General features: G+C 43.9%; 1 protein-coding gene across 1 annotated transcript in view; it reads right to left on the bottom strand.

The window, feature by feature from the left end:
* Positions 1-15,961, bottom strand: part of unc79 (UNC-79 domain-containing protein) — an 82,811-nt gene that overhangs the window by 30,351 nt on the left and 36,499 nt on the right. The window contains exons 28-39 of the mRNA XM_089556579.1: positions 15,288-15,469; positions 14,536-14,737; positions 13,005-13,181; positions 11,677-11,811; positions 10,257-10,378; positions 9,420-9,479; positions 7,755-7,837; positions 7,323-7,365; positions 5,005-5,187; positions 3,833-3,971; positions 1,697-3,210; positions 379-843 (exon numbers count right to left, since the gene is read on the bottom strand). Coding sequence (XP_089412705.1) covers positions 379-843; positions 1,697-3,210; positions 3,833-3,971; positions 5,005-5,187; positions 7,323-7,365; positions 7,755-7,837; positions 9,420-9,479; positions 10,257-10,378; positions 11,677-11,811; positions 13,005-13,181; positions 14,536-14,737; positions 15,288-15,469 — 3,305 coding nt within the window. The remainder of the gene's footprint in view (positions 1-378; positions 844-1,696; positions 3,211-3,832; positions 3,972-5,004; positions 5,188-7,322; positions 7,366-7,754; positions 7,838-9,419; positions 9,480-10,256; positions 10,379-11,676; positions 11,812-13,004; positions 13,182-14,535; positions 14,738-15,287; positions 15,470-15,961) is intronic.

Here is a 15,961-nt window from a genome sequence, read left to right as displayed (position 1 = left end):
ACATTGATAGTCTGACTTTTTTGTTATTCATTTCTGTGCACACAAATGCAACTTTCAGCATTTGGTACTTAATTCCAAATTTGATGTTTTTTGCTTGTATTTGCAAATACCCAAAGGTCATCAAAACTTTCTTAGATGTCCCATGGACGTCCAAAACATCCTCAGGACATCCAAGAGAGTTTTAGTGCCCACTGGGTATTTAATTTGAAATCAAACTGGGCTAAGAATATACTACTACTTCAACTCCACTAATAAGGAGCTATTTCCTTGTCTTTGTGTCATGGTAGTACAGATTCTCGGATATAAATTTGCGTTTGTGTTCGCAAAGAAACAAACGGCAATATTCTTTCGCAATACCTGTTTCAGAAGCATCCTTACCTCCACAGCTTGGACGTCAGGAAAAGTGAAAATGTGCTCGGAGCTGGCAAGCTGCACTCGTGCCAGGAGGTCAGGATCGCTGCGCTTTGCAACGAGGTTCGTGTCGGTGCTTTGGGATCGCGCTTTGAGTCGGCGAGCAGGCGATCCAGGGCTGCTCCGTGTGTCCAGCGGTTGCCTTGAAGGCATTGGCCCCACGGGCAGCAGCCTCTCTAGTGACGGAATCTCAATGGGTCCAAGAGCTGGAGGTCCGAGGAGTGACCCGCTGAAGTGGGTGCCTGGCCGTGTCTGCATGCCCCCGCCTCGGCTGGCCTCCAAGAGGAAGACGTCGGCTTGTCTTGGCTCGTGTCGAAAGCGGAAATCGGCTCCGGGACCGAGGCTGCCCATTGAGAGCTGCTTGGGCATGAACGGCTTAGGACCCTTGGGCTGTGGGCCAATGGGCAGCAGGCGCTCAGGGGTTGGCCTCACCTGTGTGTGTTTCCAATGAGTGGTTACCGTTCTTTAAAATTTAATGCCCTAATAACAATGCAGACACCTGTGGCATAAGAGCTTGCCTAAGGATAGAGTGATATGTGATTTGGCATCACAAGTGACTTGGTTTGGTGTCAAAGCAGTTATAATTATGGAAGAAAAATGACAATGCAAAGTAATGGACAGCTTGAAAGATACCACGTTCATTACTATTCCAGTGCGAGACACAGCACAGACGTTCCTGCATTCTACCACCCCCATTAGCTGCACTGTGTTTACACTTGGGGCTCATGCCCACTTCACGTTTATCCTGTAGCTTCCTTCGAATTACACCTATGTACTGTTTACAGTAATGCCATAGAAGTTAGTAAAAAGGATTTTAGTTGCACTAATGTACAAAATGCAGTGAATTTTACTAGAGAGGTGACATTGCTGCTCAGGCTTCCAATAATTCAAACAATTTAGAGAACACGACCCAAAACCAAATCATAACAAAATGACAAGAAGCTGAAATAAACAAAAAGCTGACTAGGCCAGTGGTCATCCTCACTGGCGTGAACTGGGGCACAACACTCGCTCTCAGCAACTAATAGTGCGAGTTAAAAACACTTAATCAAAATGTGGCATACTTATTCTCAGTGATTTACATCTTTCCGTATTTCTATACCACTGCCAATCTAAAGTGTAACAGTGTAAAGTGTAAAGTGTTGTGTCCCCTTCTTGTTTTGCGCCGTCGTTGCGCTGTAATAATAAATGAAAGTGTAACAGCTTTCAGTCTGCAGACCGAGAAAGAACCAAACTTTACAAAACAGAAAATAAGACTACAACTGCCAAGCAGCTGTGTGGTTACCATGAGTGGCTCCAGCACAATGGGACCATGCTGCCGTTGCACACTGCAGGCTGGTGGCAGCGGCCTTGGCACTGTCACCTGACTGCTCTCTGACCTGGTCCTGTGAACGGTTTCCCTCGGCACGGTACTCCGCAGTTTGGCGGTCAGCATGTCAAGGGACCGTTGGCCAGTTGCCGGTTCCTTGACATACACGCCTGGTGGCTTCGGCTGCGGAGTTGGCTCTGAAGATGCCTTCTTGGGGCTTGTCGTTGTCTGTGGTGGCTTCGAGTCTTCCGTGACCTTACTGGCTCCTGTGTCAGCTACCACCTCTTTCAGGACTTTCTTTGGAGACTTTGCAGCTGTAGGGGGGGTGACCTCTGCCGAGGTGGTGTCCTTGGGAGGGCTAGGCTTTGGTGACCCTGCCTTGACTCTCAGGGAGCCAAGGTCGACAGCCCCCATGCGGTGGATGCGAGGCTTGGGGGATTTGCTGGGGCTCAACGAAGGAGAGCCTGTCTGGTCTCCATCATCGATGTCAGTTGTGGACTTGGATGTGAGTAGGGCACGCTCTTTGGGAACCGTCGTCACTGGCTTTGCATCTAGAGACACTACGCTCTTGCGAGTAGATGCAAACGCAGCCGCCGCGTCCGAGGTGGCTCTCGCTTCGAAGACCTTCTTCACAGCTGCAACCTTGCCCTTAATGTCACTCGGATGCACGTCAGGGAGGCGGATCTCCGGCCTTGGTTGGGGAGATCCACACTTGCCAACACCCGTAGCCGTGGCAGTTTTCTGGTCTGGCGGGACACCGGAAGAGTTCTGCCATTTGGAAGGGCTCTGCGATGCCTCTCTGCACCCGTCGTCGACAGCCTTCGACTCTGCATCTGGTTCTTTTTGTTCAGGAACTGCCGGTGGTGTGGATTTTATGGCGGGTTTCTCCATGGGCTCTGCTACTGATTTCTCAATGTGGGCCAGTGAACTGTCCTGTCCGTCCACAGTCGATGGCACAGAGGAAGCGGGTTGTGCATCAACAGGAGTGCTGCCTACGAGCACTGGTTCTTCCGCCAGCTGCCATGATGGATCAACAACTCTGATCGATTCCTGTCCAGGCAGGACATCTTTGACCACTCTGACTCTAGCCTGCTCGGTCAGCTCAGCCATTGGCACAGAGGGGGCCAGGGCCTCGAGCTCTCCTCCAAACTCTGCCATGTCCGAACTCTCCGACTTGGGACTCTCGGGGATGGCCTCGAGCTCTGGCTCTGCTTCGTCCTCGTCTCCAGAGCAGCTGAAGTCTCCCATTTTGAGGGCCTTCCACTGCGCTCGGTCTGTGGCTTCCTTGCCAGAGCGCAGCATCTCACGTGTAGCTTCGCTTGTGTCGTGCGTGTCTCGTGCCAAGGGCTTGTGGTAGCTGGCCTTAGTCTCCGCTGTGGTGCCGGCCCCGAATGCAAACCGTATCTCATCTCCAGCAAGCCCAAGGTCAAGGGGAGTGCTTCCATCATGCTCCTGGATGTTTTCGAGGTCAACAGAAGCTGTGCTCAGGTCTACTTGAAAAAAAACAAAAAAAACAAACAAAGTATGAGACAGTGAATGGTCTTCCAGGAAATTCTAGGCTCTATGAGCAAATTCATTACTGCCTTTCACTTAGTTTTGATAAAGTCCACAAGTGTCATTTTTCTTGAGTATGGATATATTAGAAGACTCAAAACCACTACAATATGTGCACTGAATGATGTAAAAATCAGTTTTACAAAAGCTTGGTAAGTGGCAAAATAAATTAGAGATGAAAGGGAGAATTTAAAGCACAATATCTAAGTAATCTAAAAAGTAGGTTTCGAGATAATGTTGCACCTGTGTAACATTGCTGCACTGCTGTTATACTGCAGCCTTTTAGGTCACAGGGGCTTCTGGAAAAAAAATATTTGAACAGCGGAAAGCTGTAAACTGTGGCAAGCAAGCCCAACCATTATTAAGCAAAATCTGCTGACAAACATTTTTATCCTCTAAATGCTGCTAGCTACTGAATTACTTGAGTGCCTCAGTATGTGAGAAGGCCACTAGTAGCGAGCCCACAAATGGTGCATTTCAGGTCTGTGACTTGTATTTCAGTATGTGACCCCCGCAAGAAGTCACAGAAGAGTCATCCTTAGCGGGTTGTTTTCTCACCTCGAGAGCGTGATGGAACTGGACTCAAGAAAGGTTCTGGAATGCTCTTGCACTGGTGGTTCTGGGCATCCAGCGTATTCAGCAATATGCGCACAAGCATTTGCACCTGTCTTGATAATGGTGGCACCCCGTAGTCAAACTGAAAAGCAAGAAAAAAAATAATGGCTGGGCCATTAACATTGCTGCTCTCCTTTCCCACTTGAAATACTGAATTCCTTGAAGGTGAGGAGAACATATTGCTTCTCGTAGGCTTTGGCAAGGAGGCACATTCAAATATGAACTACACATCTCTACTTTTTGGCACTGGAACACTGCATGATGGGTCCCGCAGACACTGTTCACACTGAGGGGGGGGTGAACATCTATGCCATAATAATGAGTCAAAACGCCTTTCATCCCGCAGAATATGAACTCTTCCCAATGGGCACTGGATTTCCCTCGGATGTCCTGCGGATGTCCTGAACGCCCGCAGTACGTCCATGGGAGTTTTAATGTCTATTGGATTCCTTATCATTTGCCAGTTGCCACAGTGCATGCGATGGCAATGAGTAGGCCATTTGTATGAAAAACATGCTGGTTCTTTTGTTTCTTTAGACCAACCTTACCACGATCATCTGGCACAATGCTGAGCAAGCAGTTACAGCTTGGATACATAAGCTGTAAAGTTAGAGTGGGTCAGGAGAATGCTCCTCACTCGTTGCACTACTAGTTCTCACACTTGAAGCCCCACGCACTGCCTCGGAATCTAATACAAGACTTGAGCAAGATACAGTGTCTGCCGTGCTGGTGAAGAAGGCCTAATTAATTCAATCCAATTAATTTTATTTCTTTCCAGATGTACAGACATTTTGAAATGGGTTCTGGGGCGCAAAAATATTTATGTACAGCTTGACTAGATCGGAGCACTCGGTCTTCACCAGCAGTTTAGACGATGTCTTTCTTAATGAAAAGTTTCAGTAGTCTAGCTTATACTGTAAAATTATTCATTACTAGCATGCCCAAAAGCCCGACTGCTTTACTGTGCACACAGACAGGCATAAATATTCACACATGTGCTAATGCTGCAACTAATAAAATGCAAATGTAGCCTTGAAGCAGTGGTAAGCAAGAATCGCAAAACAAGGCTGCTCACTCTGGGTGATATACCACGTTAACTGACTGAGTGCACGCACCTTGTAGAGAATGACAAGGACGGCCATGAGCCATGAGTGGCGTGCCGGTGGGTCCAGCAGCCAGAGCGAGTAGCGGGGTGACACGTGCTCGTGGGAGTAACGCTGGGGCGATGGGCAGTAGATGAGCACAGGCATGCAGGTGCTGAGCAGCACATTGCCAATCTTGAAGTTGTAGTCCAGCACCTATATGAGGACAAAAAAAAAGGGTGCTTCTCATTGTAGGCCCCCCCAGAAGTGATGCATCATTGTCACAGCACATTAAAAAAAATCTGCTGCTGACGATGTTTGACGTGTCATTGTACATCAGCTATATAGTCCATCATATACCATGCTGGGCGATGGATTTAAGATTTGTTTTTTGTCTTACTGAACAGCATCTCTTCATGACATGGTAAGCTGTGAAGTTCCAAAACTCTAAGAAGAGGTCGGGGTTAATAAGTCATCAGTTAATCATGAGATGCAGGGGAATCTTTAGTGAAATTAAAAAAAGATAGCTCTAGCCAAAGCTACTGGAGGATGTGCACTTCACCCCTCTACCAAAAGAGTAATTTGCTTTTTTCTCTAAGACCCAGTTCAGATATGATGTGTGAATGACAACTAAGCTCCCACAACATGAAATCAGATGAGAAGCTTACTACTCAAAAATGGACACAGATTAACAAAAACAGCATAGCACAACACAGACAGGAAAACGAGAGGCTCAATACAACACACATACGAAGAAGGCCAGCAGTCACTGAAACCGAAGGCAGCATAGGAGGAATGTTTCTATTTCTTTTTAAATTTGCGGTGTTGATTAATGTGAAATTTGTGGAGTAACCATTTTTTACCTGAAAGATAACTGATTAGAAAGTAGAAGAAGAAATGACCACATGCCACCAGCAGGATCCAAACCCATGACCTCGACATGTCAGCTGCAGTGATCTACCGACTGAGCTACGACGGTACCGGTCCGTTCTTCTTCTTTTGAGGGTATTAATGTTGCATGCAACCTGACCTTGAGTGTGTTACCAGCACCACCCTCATCCATAGTGGCAGACATACAATGTCCTGTATTACTCCAAATGTCGCGTGGAACATGAACAAACGGTGAGGGCAGCAGCTGAGTGGGAACCCTCTACTTTCTAATCATTTATCTTTCAGGTAAAAAAATAGTTACACTACTAGTTTCCCATTGATCAAAACCATAAATTCAAAAACAATACAGAAACGACACCCCATTCTTTCCTCAGTTTCACTGAAAGTTGGCCTTCTTCATAAAGCACAGCATAGCAAGATTATCAGACAAATCATTGTAAACAATAAGTAATCAGGAACATAATAATAATAGGAACAGCAACATAATAGTACCAGGAAATTGTGAATAGTGATATTACTAGTGTATAATATGCATGAATAAAAATACAAAAAAGGGAGCATGACATTTTTTTCAGCATGAAGATGCTGACAGGACATGGAACTGCATCGTTTGAGAGAATAAATGACACTGACTGCTGACACCGATGCAAGAAGGTGAGGGGACATTTGTCCAACAAGGGCTCCAAATTGCACCCTTCCCTTTGGCACATGATAAGTGCCCACAAGACTCGGAACAAACAATCTATACTTGTGGACATATGTGATGCTCCCACAGCTTTACAGTTTATGTCACACTACATGTTGAGGCACCGACAGCAGATCCTCACAGTTGTCTCAGATAGGGTGAAGACCACCAGCATCTTTGCTGGCAAAGTACACACTACCAGCACCATTTTTTGGTGAATGAATGTGCATGCGATGCAGCTGAGACAAGGTGTCTGCTTTGTAAGCAGAAGCTCACACAGAGAATGGGTGCATCACCCTCTCCTTTGTCAACAACAAGAACAAGGACTTGATGACCACACTCTCTCACATACTCCAGCTTTTCTCAGTTCATTTACACAACTACTCAATTTAACTCGTTTCCCTTTCAACAACTAGACTGTGCAGCCCTGGCAAATGTTACTGCCATCATTCATACCTTGACCACTGAAACAAATGTACAATAATTCTACATCTGGACTTACGGTGCCTACGTGGTCACGAGTGGTGAGACTCTACCGCTATTGGTGAAAGAATAGCTTGTTTTATTTAGCTGTAAGCTAACACTGTCACTCCTCAGTGACAGGTGCACTTATGTGTGTGCACGAAATGCAAAGAGAAAGCTCGAAATAGAGCCAACACAAATGGAAAGTCGGCTTTAGAGCACTTGTATGCTAATAGTTGATTAACGCCCACACAAGGTATTAGGAGGAAACTATTTGGCAGGTAGCCATTTTGCGCAAGATGTCACAACTCACTTTTGGCATTGACGCAAGGAAAGCATTGAAAACTGGAGATGCCCTGAAAAAGACAGAACAATTGATATATCAGTGACCGAAACATAGAGGACAGTGATGCTAAACCATGCACAGAAGTCATATACATAATATATAAATAAAATCTACACATAAAATTAAGATGCCTTCATCACTGGCTGTCACAATATTACTGCTTTACACCTTCATCACACTGTTAAACAAGGCATACTGCATATATGAGTATCTCACTGGTGTCTCCAACTCTGGTGCCCTCATCTGTATAAAATTAATTTTTGGGATAATGAATAATTAACATAGACAATGATATGGAATAGTAAAATGGTGCACCACTTAGTAATCCCTTTAGTGAAGCAGAACTTAATTTTGTATGCTCAACAAAATCTCTCTGAACTTGAAAACACACGAACATACCTCAACTTATTTGGCGACACAAGGAAGCCCTTCTCAGCTTGGCTGTATCCCAGGAGAATGTTGAGGTGTCGGAGGACTATCAGCTGAAAGGTTAAAAAATTAAAGGGTCTTAGCAACAACCTTAATTAAAAAATAAATAAATTCACAAAACTAACAAAGACGTTCCCATGCACTGCATATAAAAATGAGCACACAGCATTTATGAAGATGGCAGCATAATATACATCACAACTGCTTGATGACTAACAGCCAATACAAAAAAATGAGGTTTAGCAGCAACTATGATCTACCACTTACCCAATAGAAGCCCATAGAAAGATACGAAAGATCAGATTAAAGAACTCAGGTGGTCAAAACCAATATGAAGCCCTCCACCATAGCGACTCTTTCTCTATTCCTCCTTTAGCTCTCGCCATACTACACCTATTGACCATCGTCAGCCCACTAACGATGGATGCAAATGGCAATTTCAAACACTTCTACTCAGTCCTTGAACATTATGTGCTATCTGTCTTGAAACTAGAAACAAAAGTCGAATTTTCTCTTTAGGTTTCCTTTACTCCATGTGGAGGCGATTATTGAACTGCATGTGAAAACAGCGAAGCGTACAAGTTGAGAATGGCCGCATCTGCCAGCATGGCACGCACCCTGAAACACGGCAAGTCTCGTGATTCAGTTGCCTCCACGGTTGATTTTGTCGATGATCTAGGCAGCGGTCACTCTGAGGATGCTACTTCAGAATCCAACTTAAATTTATAGAGGGCGAAGAAAACCCGAGGAATCAGCCCACAACAGTGATGGCAGCGCCTCAACTAGTTTCTTATTTGGGCACGTTCTGTTCAGCTCAGCAGCTGTTTTGAAAATGCTTAATTTGACGTTACTGGTGTTGATAGTCTCATTTGTAGGGTTTCCATATCACTTGGGCAGGATTTGAGTAGGTGGAGTTGAGCTTGTGCTGAGAAGGGTTCGCCTAGCTGTTTTGCCCTGTGACGTGTCCAACTATATTTAGGGCCTAAAGTGATTGTTTTCTAGCTGGAAAACTTTACAAGCTTTTTCAGAACTATTTGGTATTAGATAGGCAGTCACTTTGTACATTCCAAACTTTGTTTAAAAATTTTTTCTTTCCAAATACAAGCATATCTTTGTAAATTTTGTTCAAATTTTATCTAAAAACATTTATTTTGCAAATAAAATTTGATAAAAGCATGAAACACTTTAATGAGGCTTATATTATTAGTGCTTAATTGGCTTCATTTTTATGCATTGCATTAAATTTTAAACCGCTTAGTTCTTGGATCAAGAAAGTTTAACGAAAACCTACAAAATAGGCCATTTTTCCCACAAGAGGGAAACCCTTCTTCCATCAAAATTTTGGGAAAATTTTGGTTCACCCTGAGTGAGGTCCTTACTTTGCCTTTATTTTTCTCATAACTAAGTATTATTGCATATCTTTCAATTGGCTGATTAGTTACAAAAGGAGTGTTTATTTAGAAAGTAATCTTACATAAACGGTTAGTTGGAAGCTCCAGAACTCCTGTGAACATATATGCTCTGTATTATTTTATGCTGCATTTCATGAACCATGTAATCTAAACCTTAACTAGGCCAACATCAAGTTCCTCCAAAGCAAACAAACCAAACCCAGAAAGCAGTAAGTGCACGTACCTGGTTCCTAGCCATTGCTTTCTCCTCAGTCGGGTGTGACTGGTCAGGTCTAGAGAGAAACTTCAGGTTTGAACGCAAAAAAAAGCAGCAACAGAAGAGCAGCAAAAAAAAGCAAACAGAAAGGAGCCAACCAAACAACAACAAAGAGGGTGCCAGTGAGAAAAAAGTGATGCAACCAAAGAAGATTTTTTTTAGGGTTTTCAAGCATAAAAAAATTGGATTGAAACAAATCGGCGTGAAGGAGGCGTTGACAGGAAAGAAAAAATCGAGTTCACAGTCAGTAGTGGATCTTGAACTGCCAGCAAGTACTGCTAGCTAGTGAATGCGCCATGAATGATAGCAAGATCTTTTATCTGCTAGTGTGCCTATGAGCTCGAAAATGAAGATAAACAGATGTAAAAAACTAAGCACATTAGAGGTACACAGTAAATCTGTGTCCGTTCTAGGTTACTAACCATTGCCCCAAGCTGTGGCACCTACCGTCAGCTCCATCAACTTTGACTGGAATCTGTGCTAGAACCCTTTCGTTCAAAGCCTTGATTTTGGTTCTTCTAATTTCTTAAAATTAGCTGTCAATGGGTCATTTTATTACTGTGTATTACAAATGCCAGGCAAGTGTTCATAACCAATAGCTTCTCAGCATAAGTACACAGAACCTGTAAACCCTCACATGCTTCGTCCAATGACAAATCTCCGCAGTAGTAGTCAGCAAGAGACCACTGCAACTGAAATACTAGCATTGAGGCTAATGGTATGATTGAGCTCTTCACGTGTGACCCAGGCATACACTATGTACAACAAAAACGCAATGCCCCTTATGTAAAATACCATGCTGACCTCCATGAGAAGGAAGATGAGCAGGTGGAGCGTGTCCTTGTCGTGGTCTTCCATATCCATCACCCGGTGCACGACGTGCAGAAAGTGGCCTTCTTCTTGAGCCATATCCTTCAGGTTACCATCTGGGAGAGCAGATGCATATCAGGTAACACACTGCGAACTAATCCCCGCTCATACCTAAATGTGGTTGCTTACCTACACTAGCTTAGCTGCAAACTTTTTATTGGTTTATCAGTTTATTCATCAAAAGCAGAATATACAGTGCACAAGGGTTTTGTGTACAGAATACACTTGTTTACAGATGTATATGTGATTGGTTGGTTTATTGGGGTAACGTCCCAAAGCAACTCAGGCTATGAGGGACGCCGTAGTGAAGGGCTCTGGAAATTTTGACTACCTGGGGTTCTTTAAGGGGGGACATGGGTCTTAGAGCATTTTTTTTATTTACAGACCAAATGCAATGAAACTGCACAGACTTATTCAGTTTTTTCTGCTGATTTCAAATATGCAATTTGTTTATTTCTAGTCCAATTAGTTCCTGTGATATTAATATATATCATGCCATTGTCTGCTGAAAGAATAGAAAAGAAATGGGCCACCAGAAATTTAATTTTAATGTGTGGGTAGATACTACAATGTGTGAGGAATGCAACGCTGGAAGCAGTTTTCAGTTTTTGTCCGTGTGGACAAATGGGCTTAATAGTTAGTTTTCAAGTGAGTTGACCAGACATACAGTGCCATAAAACATGACACACATGAAACTAACTATTAAGCCCATTTGTCCACACAGACAAAAAACTGGAAACTGCTTCCAGCGTTGCATTCCTCACACATTGTAGTATCTACCCACACATTAAAATTAAATTTCTGGTGGCCCATTTCTTTTCTATTGTTTCAGCAGACAATGGCATGATATATATATAATATCTAAGAAACTAATTGGCCTAGAAATAAACAAATTGCATATTTGAAATCAGCAGAAAAAACTGAATAAGTCTGTGCAGTTTCATTGCATTTGGTCTGTAAATAAAAAACATGATCTAAGACCCATGTCCCCCCTTAATGTGCACAGACATCACACAGTACACGAGCCTCTAGAATTTCGCTTTCATCGAAATTCAACCGCCGCGGCCAGGATTGAACCCACGTCTTTTGGGTCAGAGTGCCATAACCACTGAGCCAATGCTGTGGCGATTGTATATGTGAGATGAGACAAACAGGCATTGAAAGTCCCGTGCTTAGCCCTCTGAATGGCAAAAACATGGTAGGTGCCACTGTTTTTATGCACTATCACAGAGGTGTCCATAATTAGCCTCTATGTACGTATTCATCTCAGAAGCTCACTCCCATGCCTAATACAAAAAACACTCCCATTGCTTGCAACAAGGCATAAATCATGACCCACAGATGTGTTGCTCACCTGGAAAAAAGCTGTTTGGGAAATGCTGCATAGAAGGGTATCCACTGAATGTTCCAGCAGCGCTCATCCGAGAGCTCTTCCTCTTGAGCACAGGAGCGGAGGACTGGCGCCCATATATCTTCTCTTTGTCCACAACTGGGAAGAAATTATTAAAGCACAAGCGCGGCCTCTGTCAGCCTGAGCAGACTTGAGTAAGACAATGTCGACGAGGAACTAAAGACATTAGTATACCTCTATTTCCAATAATCTGATCGGTCACCATAATCCCAAGTACGTGCCTTAGCAACTAACCGGCATCTGTGCTCACTGGAGTGCTCAGTGCTAGCTTATTGCTATGCTTCAAAGCAATTTTTGCATTTCTTATCTTCGAGAAGAGCCCTTGTAAATAGCACGACCTGCTGCATTGCAATCAAGCAATAATATCACCTGTTTGTCAAAACAAAACCAAGCTGTCTCTGCAGGCACTTATGCTGCAATGCATGTTAAAATATGCAACGAAAAAAGTGGTGCAGAAATTCGAAGAACAAGGACTAAACAGCCGCAAGACTGTAACCACGTTTGCTTTCTTTTTGTTGTAAGCTACACTTTCTGTCCTTTCCCAAATGGAATGAGAATACTGCACACAATATAGACACAGCATTTCAGTACATTTAATAGCATGTAGCTGCTTTTAAACGCTAGACCTCACATATCATTTATGACTACCACTCTGGCATCTATGGGTGCCTTATGTTGAGTATAGCGACAAAACACTCGAATCTGTCAGGCCTGCAGCTGAACCAAATCTGCACATGCATGGCAGCATTAGTTGGAGCTTTCCTCGCTTCTCCACCCCCCCCTCCTCCCACTCACAGACATGCACCAGTGAAAACACTGACCGGAGTTCAACCGCATTCACCTGCAAGTCAAGACTAACCTAAGCTACAGTCAAGTTAAAATACACCAACTCTCTTTCGAGCCCTTCTTCTCATATCTTAGAACTGCTATAATTCCGCAACTGTTAACATTACATGGACAGTTACTAAGCTGTCGAAGCTCTTATAGACTTGTCTACATTTCACAACGGCTGCCCTGATTAGACGCAGTTCAAAGCACTGCACTGAAGAAGATATGCACAGGTAGCACACATTAATCTGTCAAGAGTTCACAAAAGTAGAATGTGTTGTCAGGCTAGTTGGTTCAATACTTCAGACATGGTAGTTGCGCGAAACACACATACACACACAAGACAGGGTATGGGACGAACCCTGTCTTGTTTGTGTGTGTGTTTTGCGCAACTATCATGTCTGATGTTCACAAAACCATAAACAACAAAAACAAAGACGCACCCATCTTATCCTGGCGCGAGATCATGCCCCCGGGGGCAGACATGGCGCGCTTGTACGGCCATTTTGTCCCAAGGCTGGCTGTGAGTGTGCGGCCAGCTCGCGTCAACGACAGAGCCTCGTGGGCTCGGTTCAGTTTGCGCTGGAACACCTCGCTGTTCTTGTTGCTATTCTTCAGGTCTGCAACACAAACGAGAAAGGAAAAAACGAGGTGCAGTTTTTCTACCTAGGAAGACAACAGGTGCTGTACACACGCACAGCAGTAGCATGCCTTACTGTGTAACAGATTCTGTCAAACAAGTGCAAATATCTCTAATCATTCCAGCATCATCCTGCAAATTTTTTCTATAGGTCCTGAATCTTTTTTTCACTGGTTTTCGCAATCATTCTGCTAACAAAAGTTCCGTCAACCAGATGTGCCCTTGTATAAAGCATGTAACCTCAATCCTTCACGTTCTGGTAGTCTTGATTCACAAGCTTGGTACTATAATGGGAAAATTTTGACTTAGTTATACCCAGAATTTCAGAAAAGCACTCCAAAAACAACAAGGTTTGGAATCCTTCTAATCTATACTACCAAGTGACAATTTTGAAACTGACATCTGTTCAGATGTTTCAAACACTCTTAAAGGTAAAGTGAGGATACCTTCATACAATTTTTGTTATTAGTAAAAGTTTATTGTATGGCTCTTTCTGGATGGGTTCATATTCATCTGGCAGCAGGCAACGCATTTATTGCTGAGAAAATTGCACTGCAAATCTTTTCCGTCACTCAATTCGAACTCGTGAAATCCACACCAAAGACTCCGTGATCACCGCTTTGAAGTGAATGGCGATGTAGCCTAGCCTCTGTGATACGCACCGAAAAAAACTGTGTTGACCCAGTGCAGTTGACTTGTGAAACCGAAGAGAGATGAAGACACATGTATTTCATTTTTTTTTACTTTTCTAGCTTATTAAAGCTCAGTTTTCCGTCAAAGCAGCATTTTTGTTATCAGAATATGATAATCTATCGATACCGGCCAACTTCAATTTGCCCTCAGTGTCCCGTTAATACCTTTCTGCATATTACACATCAAGCGCCATTATGCTCAGTTGACACTTGGTGAAAACTGTAATCAAGAAGTAACTTAAGAACTAATTATAACATCACAGCTCACAAGAACTAGGAGTGAACAAAAGTGGCGACTCAATCTAGTGCCAACAATTATACCCATCCTCAATGCATTTAATGGCATATCCCCACCACTGCATACAAAACAACTGCTGTTCACTTAGTTTCTGATCTCTGATATACCTTATCACTGCCACAATGCTTTAAAAGGGGCTGGTTGGTCATTCACAATGACATAGGGATGCGCTAACTTCAGAACAGACAGCACAATGAATACACCACGAGACACCAAGTACAGTGTCTCGTGGTGTATTCATTGTGCTGTCTGTTCTGAAGTTAGCGCACCCCTATGTGATTGATAATCATCTGGCCTTCAAGGGGAATAGTGCAAATGACAAAGCGTCCAGGCCACTGGCGTACCTCGAGTGTAACTGATCTCGCCGCTCCTCTCGAGGCTGATCTGAGCCTCCATGAAGAGGGCGTCAAAACGGTTCAGAAAGAAGTCCCACGTGAGGAAGCGCCGCTCGCTCAGATGGCTGTAGAGCTGGAACACCGTCTGCAAGATCATGGGCCGGTCCAGGATCACCGTGTCGAACTGCGCCTCCAGGCACCAAACCAGCAGCTGTGCAAGAAAGGGCAGAGAACCAAAAACAATGCCACCACTGGGACAATCCATCGGGATAAGTGCTAGCTGTGTTAGCTATCCATCCCCATATTCCTCACCTGAGTGCACAAATAAATTCTGCAAAGTTAAAAGCCCGCTGTGATGGCTCAGTGGTTAAGGTACTTGTCTACTGAGCCAAAGTACCTGGGTTCAAACCCGACAGCGGTGACCGCGTTTCGATGGAGGCGGAATGCAAAAGGCGCCCATGTACTTGCTGTGCAATGTCAGTTCACATTAAAGATCCCCAGGTGGTCAAAATTATTCAGGAGACCTGCACTGTGGCACCTTTTTCTCTCTTTCTTCTTTCACTCCACCTTCCTTCCTTCAATTAGGGCACAGTCCACCGAGGTACATGAGACAGATACTGTGCCATTTCCTTTCCTCAAAAACCAAAAACCAAAAGCTAAAAGCTTGACTATGGTGCATATCTTATTCTGCCTTTATATCTACAGCCTAGATTTCTTCTTTGAGATGTGTCATTTGTCTGAAGTGCGCATGCACGCCTCACCTTGAGAGACGCTGTCTTAATGCTGTCCAGTGACAGCAAGGCTCTCTCAGCCACCGAGGCCTGGATGTCGTCCAGGCAGTGGACCAGGTAGGAGAACGCGTTGGCCAGTGACGACTGCAGCAGTGGGCTGTTTTTGACCGTGTTGGGTTCCACGAAGTGCGCTATCATGGTCACTTTCTCCACTGCGCCACCAGGAGAGAATCAGTGAATGAGAGAAGCACGAAATGTCACGTTGCTCTTCTGCTGTCAACACTACTTAGGGACTAATGTGTTGGACTGATTACAAAAAAAACACGAGGGCAAAGACAAATGCGTCACCTGTCCTGTCATTCGTGTGTCATTGCCTTCGTCTTTTTGCAACCAGTCTAATGAACAATTTCTTAAATATTGGCAACCCCCCGGCCCCAGTTCTTCCCCTGTTACCTTTACAGTGCGACCCTGTAAATTCAAACTCACTTAATTCAAACTTCCAGCTAATCCAAACTGACACTTTCATTGCATCAACATCAAGCCTATTAAAAACACTCTTATTATTTCGCACCCCACAAAATTACACCGAATTTTTGGTTCTTTTTAAGTTTAAAATTAATGAAAGTCAATCGTGGCATACTTTTTTCATTCATGCATGTTCTTTTTCTTATGCACACAATGAAAAAATGGCCACAAGAATTTAT

Source organism: Amblyomma mixtum, chromosome 8, assembly GCF_055824585.1.
Source record: "Amblyomma mixtum isolate Tamu chromosome 8, ASM5582458v1, whole genome shotgun sequence".
NCBI classification, from domain to species: Eukaryota; Metazoa; Arthropoda; class Arachnida; order Ixodida; family Ixodidae; genus Amblyomma; species Amblyomma mixtum.
The sequence above is the reverse complement of the archived record's forward strand: the minus strand, read 5'-3'. Positions and strand labels throughout refer to the sequence as shown.